General features: G+C 48.8%; 1 protein-coding gene across 1 annotated transcript; it reads left to right on the top strand.

Annotated features, from left to right (window-relative positions):
* The first annotated feature begins 5,159 nt into the window (after positions 1-5,159).
* On the top strand, positions 5,160-23,291 carry RGS8 (regulator of G protein signaling 8). Its single transcript, XM_009098432.4, has 5 exons — positions 5,160-5,185; positions 6,873-6,974; positions 7,857-7,921; positions 20,483-20,649; positions 22,925-23,291. The coding sequence occupies exons 1-5, from the start codon at positions 5,160-5,162 to the stop codon at positions 23,105-23,107; spliced, it is 543 nt and encodes a 180-aa protein (XP_009096680.1). The 3' UTR covers positions 23,108-23,291.
* Positions 23,292-24,065: the final 774 nt, after the last annotated feature.

Raw genomic sequence — 24,065 nt, forward strand, 5'->3', positions numbered from 1 at the left:
TGGGAGTTAAATTTGGCTGGGGTTTTGGGGCAAGGGCTGCAGCTGACTGGGATTGAACTGGGCCAAACCAGCCTGTGGCAAGAGAGGCAGAGGATGGACCTCACCCTTTGACTGTGCTTAGAGGAGATTTTGCTGGCCAGGGCATTTTTGCAGTGCTTGTTTCCTGATAAGTGGAGATGGGATTAACCCCGGCCAGGACGAGCTGGGCTTTGCCAGGGGAGGGTGAGACCAAGGCAAACATCCCCACACAGCAGCGGGCAGGGCAGGTGGGATCCAGGCTGACGGGGAGCTGGGATCTCTGCTGCACTGCTGCTAATCCCTGGGCTTCTCCAGGACTCTGCCTCTCCCCAGGGATGGGGGCTGGTGATAATGTGCCATCTCAAGGCATGTTTCCTGCTCACAGCACCAGGCTGCCAGGGCCAGCAGTGTTTTAGCAGACAGGAAGGTGACTACAAGTTTCCAGGGAAAAGGCAATTATTGTATTTGCAGGGATTTTTGTGGTAGGAGGGAATGATGAATTTATGTTTTCAGAAAGTTAATTTATTATTTTATGATATTATATTATATTGAAGAATATTGTACTAAACTATATTAAAGAGTACAGAAAAGATATTTATAGAAGGTTAAAAAGATAATAATGAAAACTCGTGACTCTCTCCAGAGCCTAACACAGATTGGTTAATGAGTGAAAATACTTACAGCAGAAACTAATGAAACAATTACTTGTTGGATAAATAATTTTAAAACACATTTTACATGAGCAAAATGCAGGAGAAGCAAATGAGATAATTATTGTTTTCATTTTTCTCTGAGGCTTCTCAGCTTCCCAGGAGAAGAATCCTGAGCAAAGGGATTTTTCAGAGAATGTGAATGTGACAGGCAGTGACTTGTTAAACTGCAGAGGACTTTTTTATTATGGTAATTCTTCTTCTTTCTGTGTTTTTTTGTTTTTGTTTGTTTTAGTCAATCAGCTCTGCCAGGATCAAAAAAAGCACTGGAGAAGCCACTGGCTGAGCTCTCAGTGAGGCCGTGCCCCCATCAGTGCCTGTGTGCCACTGAGCCCACAGCTGGGGGATGCTGGTGCCGTGGGGGAGGTTGGTAAGGGGTTGTCACAGTCCCTGTGATGCCCCACACATCCCACACCTGTTCTCTGGTGGGTGCAGGAGGAAAAGGGGATTGCAGCCCATCCTCTGGGCTGAGGGCACCCAGGGATGCCCAGCCCCAGGGGTCTGCCACACCACTGGCTGCATTTCCCTTCTGTCTCCCGTGCCCAGCAATAAAACCCTCCTTTGCTTGGTGCCCAAACCTCCCCCTTGGCCCTGCTGGCCCCTGGGCTCTCCAGCGAAACTCTCCCATCCCTCCTGTCCGTGGCAGCTCCTGGAGATGAGGGATTTGGGGGCAGCAGCCCTCCCCAGAGCCCCGGGAGCCGCTGGATGCCCGGCGGGCCGGTGCTTTATTCCCGCATCCCCCTCCCGCCCCCCGGTGCTCCCCGGCAGCCTCCGGCCGTGTGCGGCCCGCGGGGGGAGCCTGCGGGAGAGGCTACTGGGATGGACTGGGATGTGCAGGGATGGACTGGGATGGGCTGAGATGGGATGGGGTGGGATGAGGTGGGATGGACTGGGATGTGCTGGGATGTGCTGGGATGTGCTGGAAAGGGTTGGGATGGGCTGGGATGGGCTGGGATTAACTGGAATGAGCTGGGATGGACTGGGATGGACTGGGATGTGCAGGGATGGACTGGGATGGGGTGGGATGAGGTGGGGTGGACTGGGATGTGCTGGGGTGGACTGGGATGGGCTGGGAAGTGCTGGGATGCAATGGGATGAGCTGGGAAGGGCTGGGATGCGCGGGGATGAGCTGGGATGCGCTTGGCTCCTGAGCAGAGCCGGCTGCGCAGCCGGGCTGGGGCTGATGCGAGAGCGGCTCTGATCTGCGCTGCTGCCGCTGCTGCTGCCAGGGGAGGGGAGGGGAAGGGAGGGGAGCCGAGGTGTGCCTGTCACCCCGAGCAGGGGGCTGGCCCTGAAGAAGCCCGCTCTGCTGTCTCCCCAGAGCCTCTCTGAGCACGCTGTCGGCACAGACCCACCGGCAGAGAGGACAGCGCAAAGGCAGTGAGTATCTTTTCCTCGGTGTCTGTCTGTCTGTCTGCAGTGCCTCCGTGCTCGTTTCTTTTTTTTTTTTTTCCCCTGGCTTTCTCTGCATGCGAATGGATGGTCTTAATCTCCCGAAGCCCCTGAGACATCTCACGGTTTGCCGTTCAGTTTATTTGTTTGGTTGGTTTTTTAACCTTTGTGCTGCTGGGGTTTTTTGGACTGGGATGGCTTCTTTATCTTTGCCCAGGTGGATTGATAACCCCAACGTCCTAACCACAGCCCTCCCTTGCTGCCTGTCAAGGAGAAACCCCCAAAACTCATCCATGATGAGGCTGGAGGTTCTCCTTGACCGGGTTCCTTCCATAAAAAGGGGGAGGCAGGATGAGGGATGGAGCAGGGGAGGCAAAACCTCTCACCCAGACCTTTATTGCAATTTACCAGACACCACAGATGACATTTGAAAGCCAAAACTGACAGGATTCATTTGCAAACAGAGGGAAGGTCCACGAGTGTGCCAGCTGAGCAGTGGGATTGCCTCCACAGGGAATGTAGGTGCCAGCACCCCTGAAGTCAGACAGACTTTGGGATCTCAGGGAAGTTGGGTGCCTGCCGTGGGGGCTGAGTGGGTGGCAGTGGGGGAGAGCAGAAGGCTCTTTCATAACAGCACCCCAAAATTCAGGCTGCTGGAGGAGGCTGCAGGGGAGAGAGGGCAGATGGCTCTGCTGCCAGCTCGGAGCAGCAGTGGGAAAGAGAAGCAGGAGCTGCTGGACTCTAGGAAGTCATGTGCTGTGGCCCCACATGGGGGTGAGGCTGTTAATGAGGAAATTTAGAGGGGCTTAAGGAATTACAAGGATTGATTTCAGTCAGAGAAGCAGCCGGCCGGGGCGAGGATTAAGGGAATGCACTCAGTGCCAGTGCAGCAATCCCAGCTCCATTAATTTAGTGGGGAAGAGGCTTTGTGCCTTTTTAATGTAATCAGGTTTTAAGAGGGATGGTGCACTGGGCAGCCCAAGCTCCAGGGTCTCCCCAGGCCCCAGCAGAGCAGGGTCCTGGCTCCTTGCACACCCTCTCAGCTCTCATCAGCTCCTTGGGCTCCTCCTCAGTTGCTCCCAGTGACACCATGACATGGAGGGTACCTGTAGCCTGGCAAACCAGAAACCTTTGCCTTTGCTTGTTGTAGAGTCCTGTTCTGTGTCCCCTGGCTCTCCTGCCTGCTGGATCCACCTTCACTCTCTGTTGATGTGAGAGTTGTCAACCAGTTGATCCCCATGTCCAAGGTCACGAGACACCCACAAACAAACACCCCCCCCCCCCCCCCCCCCCCCCACCATCTCTTCCCCTTCCTTCCTTCCTTCCTTCCTTCCTTCCTTCCGCCTCCTTCCTTCCTTCCTTCCCTCCTTCCTTCCTTCCTTCCTCCTCTCCTTCCTTCCTTTCCTCCTCCTCCTTCCTTCCTTCCTTCCTTCCTTCCTCCTTCCTTCCTCTCCTTCCTTCCTTCCTTCCTTCCTTCCTTCCTCCGTATCCTTCCTTCCTTCCTTCCTTCTTCCTCCTTCCTTCCTTCCTTCCTTCCTTCCTTCCCTTCCTTCTTCCTTCCTTCTTCCTCTTCGCTTCCCTTCCTCCTTCCTTCCTTCCTTCCTTCCTTCCTTCCTTCCATTCCTTCCTTCCTTCCTTCCTTCGCTTCCTTCCTTCCTTCCTTCCTTCCTCCTTCCTTCCTTCCTTCCTTCCTTCCTTCCTTCCCTTCCTTCCCTTCCTTCTCCTTCCTTCCTTCCTTCCTCCGTTCCCTTCCTCTCCTTCCTCCTTCCTTCCTTCCTTCCTCCTTCCTTCCTTCCTTCTTCTTCCTTCTTCCTTCCTTCCTTCCTTCTCCTTCCTTCCTTCTCCTCCTTCCTTCCTTCCTTCCTTCCTGTCCTCCTTCCTTCCTTCCTTCTCTTCCCTTCCTGTGCCTTCCTTCCTTTTCCTTCCTCCTTCTTCCTTCGCTTCCCTTCTCCTTCCTTCCTTCCTCCTTCCTTCCTTCCGTTCCTTCCTTCCTCCTTCGCTTCATTCCTTCGCTTCCTTCGTCTTTGCTGCCTTCCCCTTTCCTTCCTTCCTTCGCTTCCTTCCTTCCGTTCCTTCCTTCTTGCCTTCCTTCCTCCTTCCTTCCTTCCTTCCTTCCTTTCCTACCGTGCCTTCCTTCCTTCTTCCTTCCTTCCTTCCTTCGCTCCTTCCTTCCTTCTTCCTCCTTCCTTCCTTTCCTTCCTTCCTTCCTTCCTTCCTTCCTTCCTTCCTTCCTTCCTTCCTTCCTTCCTTCCTTCCGCCTCCCTTCCTTCCTTCCTTCCTTCATTCCTTCCCTTCCTTTCCTTCCTTCCCTTCCTTCCCTTCCTTCCCTCCTTCCCTCCTTCCCTCCTTCCTCCTTCCCTCCTCCCCCCCTTCTCCCTCCTTCCCTCCTTCCCTCCTTCCCTCCTTCCCTCCTTCCCTCCTTCCCTCCCACCACCCCATCGAGGCCCTGCTTGCCCTGAGCTGTTTTTGTGTGAGTGCCTGAGCCCTGGGGAAGGAGCAGCACCCACAGATGTGTGAAGTCCTCCTGTTGTTCTGTTTGCAGTGCCAGCTCTCCCGTGATGCCTGGCCACTGACACCAGCCATGACCTGCAGGGACAGGCACAAGAGGTAATTTGGTCCTCTTAGCAAGGCCAGCCTGGAGCTCTGCCCCTTGAGGAGAGACCTTCAGAGGTGCTGGAGGATGAGTGGGATAATGCCAACTCCTGCTGCTCCCTGGTGAGCTGGGACACCAAGCTCCCACTGCTTCAGACCTGAAGCTGGACTTGACCTGCTCTTAGAAGGAAATGCTGTCTCTCCTCTGTGGCCACCCCTCAGCTCTAAACGTCTTCCACTGAACAATTGACTTCCCACTCTAGGAGGCAAGGATCAAATGGGTTGAGGACAACTGGCCCTTCTTGGCTTTGGCAAAGAGGATTCTTTGGTGTATTTTGAAGTGCCAGGACATGAAACAGTAAATCCCTCCTTCCTGCACTCCTGCCAGCAGCCCTGACTGCGGTCCAAGCCAGCCAGTTAAAGGGTTAACCGTAGCTGGATGCCTGAATGGCTGCCTTACTGATCCCACGGAGGTAACTGGAAAAACCACAGTGCACCCCCCAACCCTGCCATCCTGTCACTGTCCACCTCGTCCAGCGAGCCCCTCTGCCCACTGCAGTGTCCCCTGCTGCCCTTCCCTCGCCTCTCCACCTCCTGCACACCCAATTTCTCTCCCCCCCTCTCTCCCCTGTGTCCTGTCTTGGAAGTCCTGACTGAGAGAAGTGTTTTCCACGAGGAAGCAGCTCCCTGCTCTGATTCCCTGCTGCAGTCCCTTGATCTCAGGCATCCCAGGGGAATGGGAGCAGCGCTGCGCTGACGCCTGTCACACCTCTTGCTGGGAAATTCGTGAGCAAACAGAGCAGGGCACAGAAAGGTGGGGGGTAGGAGGCATCTGCAGAGGGACCAGAAGGATCCTCCAGTGGGTTTAGTGTCCACTGGAGCTCAGCTGGGAATGTGGCACTCCCTGTGCTCTCCTTGGAGTTTGTGCAGTGCCCACGGCCGTGGGGCCGTAGTTGGAGGCTGTGCAACAATTCCTGTGGCTGAGGAGTTCCTGGGTTTTGTGCTTGTTAAATGCTGTGAGCTGCCTGTGCTGCACCAGGGAGACACTCGGTGCATTTAATTAACATTTAATTTGCTCGAAGATTACATTAAAATGTGCAATAATAGAAGCTCTCCGAAGGGCGGGAGGAGAAGGGGGAAACAGGCGCCTTACAGATTGGCTCAGGCACTGGTGCTGAAGTGTTCTGCAAGAATTACAGATGGAAGGGGGAAAAATGCTCTGCTTGTGCAGCCACAGAGAGCTTTGGGCATCTGTTTGGGAGCAGGGCTTGGGGAAGGGCTTTCAGCAGCTCCAAAGGAGGTCCAGCAGCTGGGAAGTGGAGATGGGGTGGCTGAATGTCCCTCCCATGGTCCCGAGGAGAGAATGGCCCAGGTTGATATCCAGGGAATCTCCAAGAGGAGACACCCTTGGGCTGGAGAGGCAGATCACAGGGCCCATGCAAACCCATGAAGAAGCCCCCACATGTTTTTGGGAAGAGGGTGGTGCCAGTCCCGTGCAATGCATGTGCTCCCTGTCCCTGTCCCTCTGTCCTGCCCATCCCAGGTTATGTAATGAAGGATGCTGCAGCTGCTGTCCCGGGAAGGGGCTGGCATGGGATTGAAGGCTCTGGGGCTGGGCTGAAATTTAGAGGAAAAAAGCTATAAAGGCATTTTCTGCCTGGGTAAGCGTGTCAGGAAACAGGCACTTTGATCCTGCTTATGTAATCCTGAGTCTAAAGAGGACACTCGGGATCGATCCTGGCTGGGAACTCAGGGGGCTGCAGCACAGGCTCACCTTGCAGGTGCCTTCCTACCCCTCTCCTTCCTCCAGCCCCCTCCACCTCAGGTATTTCTGCTGTTTCTGGTGCTGCTGGAACGTGGTGACCAATTTCTTGTGCTGCTGCCCATTGCTCTCCTCCCACACCTGACCAGAGCAGGACTTTCCAAGAAACCATTCCAAAGCGCAGCCTTTCGAAGCCTTTCACCCTTAACATCAGCCTGGACACGTCTCAGGGTCCCTCTCACACGTGAGGGAACCAAGGACACAGAGCTGGCACAGAGGTTTTATTTTTTTTAATTTTGGGTTTGTTCTTTTTCTTTTGCCAAGCTGGCTAGACTTATAATCATCCTGTTCTTTGGTTTTCCCCTGCTAACACCCCTGCTTCCCCACCTCGACCACAGGAACAGAGGGATGAGGACTCGCCTGGGCTGCCTGTCTCACAAATCAGACTCATATAATGATTTCACAGCTATTCTTCCGGACAAGCCCAACCGGGCTTTGAAGTGAGTATAGCTGCAGCATCCCACCCCAACCCCCTCCTGCCCTTCTCCTCCCCACCCACCACCTCCCCCCTCCAGTATTGTCTTTCTTTTGTTGTACTTTGGGCTGTGAGTGCTTCCAGGAGGAAAACAAACCGGCACTGACCCAGCCTCGGGAAATTCCTGTCCCTTTGGCACTGCGAGACAGGACGTGCTCCCAGGCCCCACTGCCACGTGTGGGGGACATGTCTGCAGTTCTTTGGGGATGTAATTTACACCTCTGTCATCACAAATCAAAGCCTGAGCAGTTGGCTTGGTGTGAGACGTGACCAGAAATATCAGGTCACCTTCAGCTCAGCCTTGCATTTGACAGTGCCAAAATTCAGGTGATGGTTTGCAAAATGCTGGAGGGAGATGCTTCAACCCCTCCAGAGTCCTGGTTTGAGAAGTGTGGGATGGCACTCATCTGATCAGAGTCCCTGCTTCCACCTGAGATAAAATCTGTCCTTCCCCGAAAGGCAAGCAAGAGAAATAAACGCTTCTGCAGGGCTGAGTTCCATTTGGCCTGACTTTTGGCTTTTACAATGTAAATGTCTGCATCTGAGCTCGTTTCCTGGGCCTCTGCTCAGTCACTGAGGAAAAATTGGTGCCTTTTTGGGTATGATTAATCTGGCCTATTTCACCTGCCTGCCTGGGGATGTGAGCTGAGCAGAGTCCCTGCAGATCCCCTGGGATCTCCTCACTGATTCTAAAAGAAGCCCAGGGTCACTTGGCTCAGTTCTACAGCCCAGACCTCCAAAATCAGGTGAGAGGAACTCCAGCCTTCCTCGGTGTCCTCACCAAGCAGCTCCAGAGGGGATGAGCAGCTGTGGGCTGTCTGTAACTTGCACCTTCCTTTCCTTACAGAAGACTGTCAACAGAAGAAGCTACAAGATGGGCAGACTCTTTTGATGTCCTTTTGTCCCATAAATGTGAGTAGAGATGAAATTCTACCTTTCTTTCCCCTCCTCTGCCCTTAACCCCTGTCCAGGGGTGTGGTCCCTCAGAGCTGCTCAGTGCCCAGGAGCCCCCATCCTTTACAGGCAGGAAAAAAGAGAGTTTTGTGTGTTCCCATCACATCTTTGGTCCTGATCACGAGGAAAACCACAGCTGCTGGAGCCATCAGCCCAAGGTGCTGCCTTTTCCAGCTCAGCACCCTTGTCCAGCTTGGCCTGGCACAGAGGAATCCCCCTTGGTCCCCCTGAGCTGCAGCTATCGCAGCAAACCCGAAAATTTCACATCCAGAGCCCTCGTGCCAACCTGTAATCAGCAACCCCTGCTCTGTTCAGTCCTGTGAGCTCTGTTCTGCAAATATTGCTCTGCTCCAGCAGCATTTTCACTCTGAGAAATTATAAACAAAGCAAAGTTCCCAGTATGGGTTCATTCATGGGCTTTTGTTGAAGAGAAAAACCCAAATGAGCCGAGGCCGGGGAAAAGTCACCGTGGGTGCTGAACTCTTTCATGGCAATAAGGAGCTGTCTGGCTCACTTAGAGGCTCAGCTTTTCCTTCCATTTTAAAATGCAAGTGTAAATTATGTTATTAAGCTAATTTTAAGGTAATTTTGCCAGGTTTCTACTGAGATGACAACAGTTTTGGCAGGGAATTAAGTGATAACTTTAAACAGGCAGGCTGACCAAGGCAGGAAAAGCAGGATGTAATTTTAGCAGCAGTATCTAGTTGAGATCATTGCTCTTGCAGCCAATAGGGGAAAAAAATATATGGTGTAGCTGGGTATGGCTGAAAAGGACCATTTCTTTTGTGGAAATTCAGAACAGGAAGGGGAAAATACAGCAGGGAGATTGCAGGGTACCTGGGGGATGGAGAAAGGGGAGGGCAGGATTTTCACACCCCTGTTATCATCCTGAACTCAAACCCATTTCTTCTTCACTGGTGTAAAAGTAGAAATTTTCTTTATTAGACTGCAGAAGAAGTGCTTGGCTTACAAACCCCAGTGAATTTACCCACCTATGTCCTGATGTTATACAGATTCTTCCCTCTGCAGCTGACTATTGTAAAAATGCAAAATCAAACCCCAGCTCAATGATTTTGTCCAGCAGCCTCCACCAGGGTGTCTGGTTTTATTAACAAATTAGCCTTAGAGAGTGATAAATGAATTATCAAGACCTTTCCCATCTCTTAGAATGGAAAGTAATTCTGATAACTCTCTGGCACTAATGAAAAATATTCAGTTTCTAATGAAAAATATTCAGTTCCTAATGGCAACAGAAGGTGATCTTTAAAATTTAAATTAATCTATTTTTATCAGCAGTCACGGTGACATTGCCTGGTGATTGGTGACAAAAAAATTTGTTGTTTAATAAACTACTTTCTAAAGGAATATTTTATAACTGCTCTGCACCTGAAGTTTCTGGAATTGCCAGCCTGGCAGTCAAGGCTGATGCAAATACAAAAAGTTCTGTTGAAACAGAAGTGTTATTTTAGTTACACTGGTTTAAAGGAGAGAACAGCACATACTCACAGAATTAATTATATTGTCCAAGTTGCATTTTTGCTGTTAGGATGTGCTGATGTTAAACAGGTAAAGGGAGCCTTATGCCTTAAGTGGCCAAAATCTGGGATTAAATAAAGCTGTGCCTGGCCTGCTGGCATCTGTCTGTGAGGGAAGCTGCCAGCAAAAATTCTGCTTTTAGTGCCAAGAGGAGGACAGAACTGCTCCAGTCTCATTTCCCTGTGGCTGCTCAGGTGAACAGCATTAGCCAGGGAAAATTGGAATTCATGCTTGGGGGCATGGGCTAAGCACCAGCTGGGCTTGGGGAGAATTCCCCCTGGGGCTCACAGCATCAGCAGGTAGAGCACTTGTGCTTGAAGCATCTGTCAGAAAGTGTCTGCACTAGATGGACAGCTCATTTATTTTGGGAAGGGGATTGTGATTTTGGGGGTTTTGTGGTGCTTTCTGCAGTCAGATGGATTTGGTGTCTTCCAGCCAAACTGCTCTCCAGGGAAAATAACCCCCAAAGTGCTGGAGCAGGGCTCAGGAGCTGATGGAGCAGCTGAAAACAAGGCAGACCTTGTGGGAAATATTGCCAGGGGTTGGACTGAAATAGAGATCTCCTAGAGCCAGGTCCCATAAGCTCTTGGAGATCTATTTCACACTCAAGACAGCTCAGCTACCTTAGAAGGCATAAAATCAGCAGGATGGCTTCTGTGGCAGTGCTGGGAACAGAAAAGGTTTAATAAGAGGCAAAATAACAAACTTTACAGAGAAAAACCCATCTATTGGCCTCTCCTGCTTCCCTGTGGTCCCAATCCCACCTGTGAGGAGAGGATGAGGAGTTCAGCCTGACAGGCAGATCCACACAGGGAAGGGCTCAGAGCTTGTGAGCACTGCCAGCAGCAATCCCAGCAGGGTTTGGGCTGGGAAAGCCTCTGAGGTCACCCAGTCCATCAACCCAGCAGTGCCAGCAGCAATCCCAGCAGGGTTTGGGATGGGAAAGCCTCTGAGATCACCCAGTCCACCCAGCAGTGCCAGCAGCAATCCCAGCAGGGTTTGGGCTGGGAAAGCCTCTGAGGTCACCCAGTCCATCAACCCAGCAGTGCCAAGGCCACCACTCAGCCATGAAACAGGGGTCTCCTCCAGCCAGGTCCCATAAGCTTTTGGAGTTCTATTTCTCACTCCAGATGGCTCAGCTACCTTTGGATGCATTAAATCAGCAGGATGGCTTCTGTGGCAGTGTTGGAAACAAAAAGGTTTTAATAAAAGGCAAAAATAACAAAACTCTTTACAGAGAAAAAACAATTTAGGTGCAAGAGGTTCTTGCTTCTGGTAAAACACCTCACAAAAGTGATTAGTTTCTTTGTTCTCTTCTTTTTCTAGTGAATTGCTCAGGTGAGACTTTTGGCTGTGTCCACCTTAAATTTGAGGTGAAGTCCCCTAAGTCCTATGAGATGTCTTTTCACCTAATAGAGGAGAGAAACTTCTGGGCTTATTTCCATTCTAAAGGGACAAAGGAGAGTTTTGTCACTCTGTCAGCAAGGGGCACACTCCTGTATTGGACAAGTGGCAAAATTGCTCCCAGGAGCAAGAATGTGGATCAGAGCTCCCCAGGAGGGCCCCAAAGTGCCCAGCTGAGCAGGCTGCCCTCGTACATGGAGCAGGTTCAGAGACCTGCAGTACTTTGGGAGATGGGAAAAACACTTCCTATTCCCTTCCTGTTCTCATGAGTCTCCAAAAGCTTTCTTGTTGGATTATTTTGACCCAGAGATGGGGTAACTGAGAGGTGTTTTAAAAACTTTTATTCCATTTTCAGTCTGATGTGATGGGTGAGACAATACAGGTGTTATAATTCACACCATCACAATCAAAAGCCAATTTTGTCTTAGAAGGAAATGCTGTCTCTCCTCTTTGGCCACCCCTCAACTCTCAACATCTTCCACTGAATAATTGACTTTCCACTCTAGGAGGCAAGGATCAAATGAGGACAACTGGCCCTTCTTGGCTTATAAACTTATATGTAAGCTAATAATGCTTATATGTTATAAGCATTTCTTGGCCTATCAGCTTTTGCTGTAGATGCCTTAAAGCCAATCATCTAAAATTACCCCTCCTGGGTCCTACTACAATGCATCTTTCATAGTTCTATTTCTCCAAAGTATCCAGTCTTATTTACAAAACCATCCTTTCAAACTTGTTTCTAGTTCCATTTCTCTCTCAGCAATGCCTGTCCTATCCCATGGCATTTCTAAATCAGCATTTCTCACCTCAAGGTTTGCACACAGATGCTCACTGGGTGAGCCTTCTGCCAGGCTTTGAGAATTCTCTACAAATCCATTTCCTCCAGTTTCTAACCAGAAGTGACCTGAGGAGTGTCATGCACTGCACAGATTCCATGGAGAATCCGTGGGGATTTGAGCCACCTGGTCTAGTGGGAGGTGTCCCTGCCCAGGGCACAGGGGTTGGAATGAGATGACTTTTAAGGTCCCTTCCAGCCCAAACCATTCTGTGATTCCCTGACCACCTTTGCCAGACATCCCTGGAAGTGGGACAGCCCTGGGGAGCTGCCCCTGCTCTCCCCTCACCCTTCTGAAGAATGAATGGCTGCAGGTAATGTTTGGTCCTGTTGTGGGAGGAGGATTGAAATCCCCCGGGATTTGAAGCAGTTGTTTTCTCCTGGGTGATTCCAGGCTGGGTAATGCCCTTCTCTCTGCACAGACTGGTCTGATTTGGATTTATTCCCCGAGCCATTCAAAGGATAATTTGAGCTGACAAGTTATTGGAGTTAACAAGAGATTGTGAGTAGGAAATGCGGGAGGGCTCTCCCCACCTCCTTTTGTGCTGGCCCTGGCTCTGAATTCCCTCATCCCTCCTGGAGTGAGCAGTGCTGACAGCAGGATGCAGCAGCTCCTCATCCATAGGTCAGTGCAATGAACTCCTAATTGTTTTTGTTAATGGGAAGAGCAAATCAACTCAGAAACCCTGGGGTCAGGCAGACAATCCTGCTTTACACCAGGACCCTGTCTGAGCTCACTGCCACCTTCCCCGGGGTCAGGGCTTCTGAGCAAGCAACAGGAGAGGGAGCCTGATGCTGTTCTTGGCAGAGTAAGAGGCAGACCGTGTGCAGCATTTCCTTGGGTGCTCAGGGAGGAAAAGCAGAGGTTTTAACAGCTGGATTTTGGCATCTCTCCCCATTTTGTGCCAGGGAAGTGAGCTCAGCGTGGTCCCCAGAGTGTGAGTGCATGCTGGTGAGTAACTGAGGAGTAATCCCCTCCCTGTGCCCCTGCCCAGGAGGCTGGCCAGACGAGGATTTCTTTTGACAGCCTGCTGGAGGGAAATACAAGCCCCAGCATGTCTCATTCTGCATCCCCCACAGGGCTGGACACACAGATTTCTGTTCCTCCAGCATCCAGCAGGAGCGTCTGGCCTCAACCCTTGGTCCATTTCTCATCCAACACCGAAAACATTCACCCTGAATTCCCACTTTTATCTCAAGAGTGATTTTCCCCCGGATTTTTTGAAATCTGGAGGAAAAGGTGATTTTTCTCTGGATTTTTTTTTTGTGATCTCCGTGCTCTTCCTCCCAAACTTTATTGTTGTTCTCCTCCTCCTGTTGTCTACACATTCCTTCACTTCCTACACAGCACAGGAATATCCCAACCTACTCCCAGCTCTTTCTGAGCCAGAAGAGCATTAGCATTGTGCTGCTGACAGGCAGCTGAGATGAAGGGAAGCTCTGTTCAGCAGCAGTGGGAGCACATTCGTGTGCTGTGCAGAGCAATTGTGACCTTGTCCCTGCAGCCCTGCAGCCAACACCTTCCAGGAAACAAATCCATCCATCCACCAGCCACAGGGATGCTACTTTTCCTCTCTGCATGAAGTCTGGTTGCTGAGGGGGTGGAACACATGCATTAAATAAATGATTGGGGATTGCTTTCTTGCTCTGACAGTGGCAGGTGCTTGGTTATTAAACTGCCTGAATGATTTAGGCCACTAATCTGGGCTCTTCCTCATGCTGATGAAGTTTAGCTAAGCCCTGTCTTGTGTTTTCTGCTCCCCACCTCAGTCCCTTCTTGCTGCAGAGGATCCACTTTCCATCTCCTGAATGGGATTTCAGGAATCCCTGTCCCCACATGGTCACTGACCTGCCTGGCACTGCCCATTCATCCCCCAGAAATTCCTGTCACTGCCTAACTCACAGATGATCTGCACCATGGGGGCTGTGGAAGGAGTTTTGAGTTAGAGATGGCACCTCTGAATTTTTTAGATGATATATTTTTCTTATCTTCTACACGGACAGGAAGGGTGAGTTCAGCTCCCATCTTCACTGCATGGCTCAGAAGGTCACAAGACCCCTAGTTACAAGACATTTTAAGGATTTATTAACCAAGAAAACACTGCCAACATGGATATTTATGTTTTTGACCCAATCCCTAAATATGTTATGGACTCATGCTACAGTGTAAGCTTTCTTAGCCAATCATGTTATGACACACAAACCTACAGTGCTGCATTCTAAACTCCTTGGTTACCTCTGAAACGAATTTTATTTTTTCTATATCTTAAGCTCTAAAACCCTTAGCTTTCCTCTTCCTAACTTAATGTGTCTCTGCTTTAAAATCCACATTCTCACTTCTGGCACCTAAGTTTAGAAGCCTTTCCCAAGGTCTCAGATCAAATCCTGTGTTTAACTCTAAGCTTTGGCTTACAGGTCCAAAGCTCTGAGAATTCCCTGCATTTCAGATTCCAGCACTGCAGGATCCTGAATAATGTCTGAGCACTTGCACAATCCCCTCTGCACCTTCCTCAGGCACTCTGAAAGGAGAGCAGGGCATTTTGAAGCTTAGATTTATACTGCAAAAGTCAAATATCAAATGTCTGCTGCTTCTCCCCCAGACTCTCAACACCCAGTAAAGAGCTTTGCTTCTTTGCCTTCAATTTATCTGCTCCACCAGGATCAATTTCCTCCTCTGGCTTCAAGCAGAGGACTCTCGAGGCAAATTCCTGAATAATTGTCCAACAGTTGTCCTGAAGGGCTGTGCAGCCCCAGCAGCACATCCTGTCCTCCTGAGTGGCCATGCCTTTGGGCCTCAGCTTGGGGATTATTTTGTGCTGCTGCCTCTGCAGAATTCTGATCCTGCTTTTAATTTCTGGGCTTTCTAAAGCATCTCCCTGGAATTTCACACTGGGATATTTCAGGAGGTGAAATCTCTCTCCTGCTCATAGCACACTGCACTCCAGTGATGGTTGCTCTGGGAAAAAAGCATGTCCAGTTGTCCAGTTAATGAAAAAAGTTAAAATTTCTGCGCTTTCTCTAAAGCATCTCCCTGGAATTTCACACTGGGATATTTCAGGAGGTGAAATCTCTCTCCTGCTCATAGCACACTGCACTCCAGTGATGGTTGTCCTGGGAAAAAAAGCATGTCCAGTTAATGAAAAGTTAAAAGATGTCCAGGTAATTTGTGCTTTATAAAGCATTCCTCTGGAACTGCACACTGGGATTTTTCAGGAGTGAAATCTCTCTTCTGCTGATATCACACAACACTCCAGTGGTGGTTGCTCTGGGAAAAAAGCATGTCCAGTTGTCCAGTTAATGAAAAAGTTAAAATTTCTGTGCTTTCTCTAAAGCATCCCCCTGGAATTGCACACTGGGATTTTTCAGGAGATAAATCTCTCTCCTGCTTATAGCACACTGCACTCCAGTGGTGGTTGCTCTGGGAAAAAAAGATGTCCAGTTTATGAAAAAGTTAAAAGATGTCCAGTTAATTTCTGTGCTTTCAAAAGCATCCCCCTGGAACTGCACACTGGGATTTTTCAGGTGAAATCTCTCTCCTGCTGATATCACACTGTACTCCAGTGGTGGTTGCTCTGGGAAAAAAAGATGTCCAGTTGGCTGGGATGAGCTTTGAAATGCTGATCATTCCTGAGTATCATTCCTTGAAAGCTTTCATGTGCTAGGAAGGAGAGGAGGAGATTTAAGTCAATATTTGTAACAAATATCCAGGTCAAATCCCAGCTCCCACACCCAACTGTCCTCCTGCCCTTTCAGTCACACTTGTCATTGTTCCATGACAAACCTCTGGCAGTGATTCCCCAAACCTGGCAGTCAGGCACAGCTGGAAAGGCTGGCAGGCAGTCAAGGGTTAAAGATGAGAGCGATGGCAAGCCAGGCAGTCAGGGATGAGCTCTCCTGCACCCAGAGTGTCCCAGGCAAGGCTCTCACAGCTTCAGCTTCACCATCTGCAGCTCCTCCAAGGCTCTGGGGACTGCATGACAGCAGGGGATAAAAAAAGCAGAGAACAGCCAGACACTATTATTTATCCATTCACCGTCTAAACTTATTCCAGCATCAAAAGGAGCTGATTGACATGAGAGCAGGAGGCAGAGCTCATGGAAACCTCCTGGTCCCAGGGGAACCTGCTGCAGCTGCTCTCTGGGGCAGGGCTGTAGCAAATGCCTTTCTCTCCTTGTCACTCGTGACATTCCCTTCTTTTAGCAGATATTGCATTTGTCAGGTATTTTATTTGTCAGGTATTATATTTTTCAGGTATTTTGTTTCTCATGTATTTTTTTTCAGATATGATATTTTCCAAGTATTTTATTTCTCAGGTATTTTATTTTTCAGATATTATAGTTTTCAGGTATTATATTTGTTTGGTATTTTATTTTTCAGGTGTGATATTTTCCAGGTATTTTATTTTTCAGATATTTTATTTCTCAAGAATCATATTTTTCAGATACGATATTTTTCAGGTATTTTATTTCTCAGGTATCATATTTCTCAGATATTGTATTTTTGAGATATTATATTTTCCAGGTATTTTATTTTTCAGATATTGCAGTTTTCAGGTATTATATTTGTTAGGTATTTTATTTTTCAGGTGTGATATTTTCCAGGTATTTTATTTCTCAAGTATCATATTTTTCAGAGATGATATTTTTCAGGTATTTTTTTTTCTCAAGTATCATATTTCTCAGATATTGTATTTTTGAGATATTATAATTTCCAGGTATTATATATTTCAGGTATTTTATTTCTTGGGTATTTTATTTTTCAGATATTATAGTTTTCAGGTATTATATTTGTTTGGTATTTTATTTTTCAGGTGTGATATTTCCCAAGTATTTTATTTCTCAGGTATCATATTTTTCAGATATGATATTTTTCAGGTATTTTATTTCTCAGGTATTTTATGTCTCAGATATTATATTTTTCAGCTATTATATTTCCAGGTGTTTTATTTCTCAGGTATTATAATTTTCAGATATGATATTTTCCAGTTATTATATTTCTCAGATATTATACTTTTCAGATATGATATTTTTCAGGTATTATATTTCTCAGATATTATAATTTTCAGATATTTTATTTCTCAGGTATATTTTTCAGATATTATAGTTTTCAGGTATTATATTTTCCAGGTATTATATTTTCCAGGTATTATATTTTCCAGGTATTATATTTTTCAGATATTATATTTTAAAGATATTATATTTTCCAGGTATTTTATTTCTTGGGTATTTTATTTTTCAGATATGACATTTTCCAGGTATTTTATTTTTCAGGTATTTTGTTTCTCAGGTATCCTATTTTTCTGATATTTTATTCTGCATCAGTGACCTCCTGCAGATGTGGTACTTTCATGCAACACTGCTATCCCTGCAAGTGATCCTCTGTCAGTGCTACAGCTCTGGGGCTGTTGTAGAGGGGAAGGGGGAAGAAAAGGACCAAGGCAGAGTCAGGGGAGCAAGACCTCAGCAGGGACAGAGCAGAGACTGCAGAGACATAGCAGTGTGCTTGTGTGCTGGAATATTTAATGCCAAGCATCCTAGGAGCTGATGATTGATAAATGACATAGACCTCGAGGAACTGGAACTTTCTCCCTGCTTTATTTCCTTCTTTCTGAAAGCTGCCAGGGTGCAAAGACTCCTTGCTCTGCTCTCCAGTCCTTCCCTTGCTCTCACACAGGCCCTGTAAATTTTAGAGGCACTAAGGGGGACACAGGTTTTGGGAAATGTTTTTGTGTCCCAGGTTTCAGGAAGGGGAGCAATTCTGCAACCTTCACCATATTTATCTCTCACCATATTTGCCTATCCAGGTGGGATATCAGCAGGTAGAGAACAGCAGCACAGGTGCCCTGCTCCTTTGGGGCTGATGTCACATCACTGCCCCAGGTTTGGACCCTCAGTGTGCAGTGTCACTTGGGTGAGAGGCCCTTTGCTTGTGCAGAGCCCTGATCTCCTCCTAAAATTGCTTGAAGGAAGAAGTGTCAGGAGGAGCTGGAATAATGCAGCTATTTCTAGGGCTGACAGCAGGAGGGAGCATGGCTGAGATGGGATGGATCCATTTTTATGCTGATAGCAGACTGCTGATGGAGCAGCCAGTGCAAAAAAAAAAAAAAAAAAAAACCCAAATGAAGGAGCTTTGAGGAAGGCAGAGAAGAGAAGAGAGGTTTAGCCTGTACTTTGGGCTTGCCTGGCCTTTCCTTTTCCCTCTGAGGATCTGGGCAGTCAGACATCTCCTCTGACTGGCACACAGACAGAAATAGGATTGGTTGGTGCTGTTCAATACCCAGGGCCACTCCTTAGGCCTTGAGGTTTCAGAGGGAGCTGGAAAATATCTAAGTTATTACCAGAAACAAGGGGAGCAGGAAGAAGTTTAGGACATGCAAGGGAGGCGCAGGGCAGTGTTACATTTCTATGGATCTGTAGCACACACAGCAAATAGATATATACAGCATATAGAAAGCATATAAGATGTATTTTATACTTTATATAAATAAATATATAAAATATGTGATATATATATAATATGTGAGATATAGATATAGATATAGATATAATGTAGCATATAATATATCTCTTATATACAGCATATAGAAGGAACTGTCTGACAGCCTGTTTGGAGAAAATGTTAGGATTATCCACAGGCTTGAGAAATGAGCCCATGGAAATCTCATGAGGTTTAACAAGACCAAGTGCAAGGTGCTGCACCTGGATTACCCCCAAAATCAGTCCAGGCTGGGGGATGAACAGATTGCTGGTGGATGAGAGGCTGGACATGCCTTGTCCCTGCTCCCTTCATCCTTCCCAGGAGTCCGACCTCACCAATACCATCAATATTTTTAGGCAGTTGCTTGGAAGTAGCCAAGAGCTTTCCAGTCATGAACTACAAAAACCTGGATGCTATTGCTAAAGACCAGGAAGAGTTAGAAACACATTACTGGAAAAAAAAAAAAAAATCTAACTTTATCCTGAGGAGAAAGGGGATGTGTGAAGCCTTCAGCTGCATCAACTCCCCTGGTGCTGTTCAGGGAAAGGAAATAAAAAACAATGGCTGGGTCCATAAATAGGCCCAGGCAGGGGTTTAACACAGATTGCCTAAGAAATCTTTCCATATTTCTAATCTGCCTGGGCTGACTCAGATTGCATTACTGAAACGTCACAATTGCTGAGCATGCTGAGCATTAGCAAGTGATAAGCACACTTTTACCACTGACTAGACAAGCTGTAATTAGGCCAAGTCCTTTCCCTCTCCCCTTTACTGGAGCTGTAACAGACTCTCTGAGAGCTTTCCTCTGTTTAAATAAGAACTAAAAATGGCACAAGGCAATAAAGCAAAATGACAGAAAACATAGGAGACAAGTCCACATCCGCCAGGTTTTATTGAAGGTTTTTCTTAGTGGCAGATAAGGCCTTATAAAGTGTGGCATTAGCATGACCTGAACCTTGATCATTCCATTAATAACTTCCCAAAGGGTGGGTGACCCAGTCCTGAGGAAAGCCTTTTGCCACCTTAGCAAAGGAAAACCCTTTTTCAGAGTTACAACAAGTGATGTTTGGCTTTGTGGAGGCCCTCAGGAGCCTGGCTCATCAGTGGTGCAAGTAAGGGATGCAACCTGGGATGGAAGAGCTTGGGAGAAATATCAAATTGTCTTTGGTAGGCTGGGGTGGGTGGAAGGATGTATGAGAATGGAACAGCTCCCTGTCTTCTCTTGATCCCTCAGATTTTAGCTTTTTACATTTTTCAGATTCTGTGCTGCTTTAGTGTGTGGGTCTGGGCTTCACATGAGGGGATGGTGAGCTCTGTGCACAGAGCAGGGAGACAAAACAATTCCTGCTCCAGCTGGGCACCAAGGACAAATGATCCAAATCTCAGCCCAAGAGCACAAACAATGTGGGCTGGAGAGAGAAAAACAAGCAGGATGGGACTGCATGGGTTGGAGCTGGAATTGGACAATTAACTCCAATATTCAAATGGAGCAGAACTTATAGAAATGTGAGATCTTGTGACCAGGCCCTCTTTTGCTTCCATCTTGGAGCCATCCGGGCAGAGCCACGGCTCCGGTACTGCCGGGTGAGATCTTTCAAGGCATTTCAGCAAATCTCCACTTTATTCCTCTTAGCTCTTCCCAGCCTCTGCTCCAGCTCCTCAAGGCATCCCTGGTATCACCTGCCAGGGGTTTATGTACAAATCACAAATGGGACGGGACTGCTGGGAAGGTGCCTTGAGCTGTTTGATTTTCCAGCATCACTCTCATTACATGGTTATGACAATGGGAAGATGCCATCAGCTCACATCCCAGGGAGAAGAACTTAATGTTACAACTCACTTTGAAATCTTTTTGCCCAATCACACAAAGCAGAAGCACATTGACAGTGGTTCTACCCAAGCACTATAAGCACACGTACCTTTGGTTAAACAATGCTTGCCTATTTTGGATACAATACCTGCTTGTGAGCCTTAAAACACAATGCACAGAGCTCCATTATTAAGCTTAGAACTTCCTAATATCTCGCTAGATAAAATTTTCTGCAGCTTTAGGGAGTTATCCTAGACAAGCCTTAATACACAGACCATTGATCCATTTGTCCTTACTTTTCTCCTTGCTGTATCATTTTTCTGCTGACCAATCTCATGGCTGCTGCTTAGCTCCAACCACAGTTCTGTTATCTCTGAGGCCTGCCTTTGCAGCTTTCCCCAGACCCTCTGGTTTTATGGATTCCCACATCCCTGTCCTCCCTGTGTGTCTCTGGCAGACGGGCTGGCAGCTTTCCGTGCTTTCCTGAAGACAGAGTTCAGCGAGGAGAACCTGGAGTTCTGGCTGGCCTGCGAGGACTTCAAGAAGACGCGCTCGGCGGCCAAGCTGGCCTCCAAGGCCCAGCGCATCTTCGAGGAGTTCATCGACGTGCAGGCCCCTCGGGAGGTGGGTACGGGGTGCCAGGGCGTGCCCAGGGTGCCCAGCAGGGCTGTCACCCCCAGCTGGGTGCTCTCCCTCTCTGCCTTCCCTCGCAGAGCGTGGCTGAGGACGGTGGCCATGCCGTCCTGCCTCTGCTGCTCCAGCTGCCTCTGACTCATCCCTGCTGAGGGCAGCTGCTGTGGTGGTGCTGAATTAGTCACAGCCAGGGAGATCTCTGGCAGCCTCAGCCCACATTCCCTAAGCTCACCCAGCTCCCAGGAGCATTTCACAGCGCTCCTGGCCTTTACTGGCAGCCTCGAGCAGGCTGTGGGCTCTTCCCTGGCAGGACACTTTGTGCAGGATCATTCCCCCATGAGGGGAACAAAGCCCTGAGGAAGCTGGAGCGTGTTTATCCTGGAGAAAAGGAGGCTCAGGGGTGCCCTCCTCACTCTCACAGCTCCCTGAAAGGTGCCTGTGCTCAGCTGGGGCTGGGCTCTGTCTGCAGCAGCACTGACAGAACCAGAGCTCACAGCCTGCAGCTGCACCAAGGGAAATACAGCTTGGATATTGGGAAAAGCTTTTACAGAAAGGGTGATCAAGTTCTGGAATGGCTGCCCAGGGAGGTGGTGGAGTCCCCATCCCTGGGGGTGTTTAACCAAGCCTGGATGTGGCACTGGGTGCCAGGGTTTGGGTTGGACTCGATGAGCTTGGAGGTCTCTTCCAACCCAGTGATTCTGTCATTCTGGGAATTCTGTGAGTAACTTGCTGACTCCCAAGGGAGGAGAGGAGAGTTTCTGACTAACCCCCCCCCTCACCCAGACCTCCCAAAAGATGCAAACAATAACTCTGAGCTGAACAGAAAATGCAGCCACACCCCCGAGCCTGGGATGGCTAAATCCTCCTTCAAGCACTTGACAGGCTGATGGCACTGCCAGGTCCTGTTGGTGGCACTGCCAGGTCCTGTTGGTGGCACTGCCAGGTCCTGCTGATGGCATTGCCAGATCCTGCTTATGGCACTGCCAGGTCCTGCTGATGGCACTGCCAGGTCCTGCTGATGGCACTGCCAGGTCCTGCTGATGGCACTGCCAGGTCCTGCTGATGGCATTGCCAGGTCCTGCTGATGGCATTGCCAGGTCCTGTTGATGGCACTGCCAGGTCCTGTTGGTGGCACTGCCAGGTCCTGTTGGTGGCACTGCCAGGTCCTGCCTGGTGACCACGCTGCCTTGTGTCACTGCAATCACAGCACAGCCAGGGGGGCCCTCACTGCACCCAGCCCCTCCTGCTCCTGCATGGGTGCCTGTCAGGGATTTTCCTCTTTTTCCTCCCTCTCCCAGCTAGGAAAGCCCTTGCAAGGCCACTGGGAAGGACCCAGATTCACACTGAGCTCTGTGGCTGTCTCAGGGCTCTCCTTGAGCATTTCCCCATTGTTATTCAGGAAGCCTGATGAGATTTGAAGGACTGGAAGGCTGATTTTTGATTAGAAATGGGAATGCAGGTAGGATGGGGTCCTTCCTACAATTTGATCCTGTGGTGATGTTTCCTTAGCACTGTTACATAATTTTGGCATGCTTAGAATATTAAATTATTAGAGCTAATCCATACTGCTGACACCCACGTTGAGGCAGACAGCTTTACTTTCCAGGCTCCTTCCAGTTTGGACACTGAATTAATAACAACAAATAACATTTTTTCAGCCTTTTTTTTTTTTTTTCTTCCAGACAATAACCCTAAAAAATGCTGATTACTCTGCTAGGGAAGGAGAGCAGGAAAACTCCACTGGCTGCCTTTGCAAACAAATGGCAGTCATAACATTATAGGGTGGTTTATTTTTCCAAGCCTCTCCTCCAGATACTGTAAAGTGAAGCTGCTATGGGAAAAATCAAACAGTTTATTTTAGATCAACTGAGTTTGGAGACATCTAATAAGAATGTACCAGTGGTTTAAACCCAGTTACAAGTTTACTGACCCATTTATTAGGCATGTGGTGAAGAAGAGAGGGAGCAGGAGAGAGGTTAGGCCGAGTCAGCAGCTTTAGGTGATGTGCTGCTTAAGAGTCTGAATGAAAGTGATTCCAAAAGTGATTTCAGTTAAAGCAAAGTGATTTCAGAATTGCTCAGATCACGACAAACCAAATTTTTCCAGGTTTGGGAGCCCTGAATCACCTTGGGGGCTGTTCAGGCATGGGCAGGGGTAGGACCTTGGTTCTGCTGCTGTTCCACAGCCGTGGCAGAGAGGGAATGAGCCATTTGAAGGAGGCCAGCTGGACTCTCAGTGCCAAACTCTCTTCTGCTGCTTTCCCCAGGTGAACATAGACTTCCAGACACGGGAGCTGACCAGAAGAAATGTGCAGGAGCCCTCCCTCTCTTGCTTTGACCAAGCTCAGGGGAAGGTGCACAGCCTGATGGAGAAAGACTCGTACCCCAGGTTCCTGAGATCCAAAATTTACACAGACCTGCTGTCTCAGACCCAGAGGAGGCTCAGCTAGGAGAGCCACGGGGCCCTCAGAAACCACGTGCTTCCCTCCACAGCCAACATGTCCAAATGTGAAACTTTCCTGGTGTTAAAAGCAGTGGGAATGGGAAAAGAGGGAGAAGGGGCAGAGGAAGCTTCCAGAGAGTGATCCAGGCGTGGTATTAAGACTCTTTGACTATCTGTGCTTTTTTTTTTTTTTTGTTAGCAGTAGCACCTTGCAGCCATTCCCTCTGTCTAGCACAAACCCACAACCCTCTCAGGGTCATCTGTGGGCAAGGCAGGCTCCCTTTGAAATGGCTGGGTTGGTTTGTGTGTAAATATCACCTTTCCATCCTCCCACACATCTCCCTGTCTCTCACCTCTCCCTTGTGCTCCGGAGGGCCCCCAGGGCAGTGCTGGCCCTTGTGAAGCCACATCCAGCCCACCCCTCACCCTGCAGGGCTGAGGGCAGGGAGAGAGGGGACAGGGGACAAAGGCACAGGGCTCATTCCCTTTCTCGAAGTGGGAACCATCAGCAAACTCAGCTCACTTCCCCATTTGTTTTGCACACCTTATGGCTTGGCTGCCACCCTGTTACTGCCCCCTTTCCTTCAGGGATGGAGGCTCAGAGTATCCTCAAGGAGCTGAGCTTTCCTCCTGAGGAAGGCAATCCCAAAAGCTCTCACTAGGCCTGGGCAGGCAAGTGTTCTAATGTGAATGCTTGTTTTCCGTGGCTATGATTTATTTGTGTGGTAACTCAGTCTCAGCCATCGTCCAGGCACTGGACCAAAGCCCAGCACAAAGGGGCTCCTGGCTGCCACAGGCTTGGGGGCTCCTCAGGAAGGACCTGTTGGAACCCTCTGGCCCTTGCTGAGGTGTAGGAAAAGCACAAGGCCCGTCTGCCACAGCAGATGGCATTTTCCATGGGCCAGTGGCAATGTGAAATATCCCATTTCTATTTTTGTTATTTCCCTTTTACTGGCTGTTCCCTC

Source organism: Serinus canaria, chromosome 8, assembly GCF_022539315.1.
Source record: "Serinus canaria isolate serCan28SL12 chromosome 8, serCan2020, whole genome shotgun sequence".
Lineage (NCBI taxonomy): Eukaryota > Metazoa > Chordata > Aves > Passeriformes > Fringillidae > Serinus > Serinus canaria.

Excerpts from the sequence above, each read along its gene's own strand:
- RGS8 (XM_009098432.4), top strand. The coding sequence starts at position 5,160 with ATGGCTGCCTTACTGATCCCACGGAG. Across the intron at positions 6,975-7,856 it reads AAGCCCAACCGGGCTTTGAA|AAGACTGTCAACAGAAGAAG; the intron begins GTGAGTATAGCT and ends CTTTCCTTACAG. Across the intron at positions 7,922-20,482 it reads TGTCCTTTTGTCCCATAAAT|ACGGGCTGGCAGCTTTCCGT; the intron begins GTGAGTAGAGAT and ends TGTCTCTGGCAG.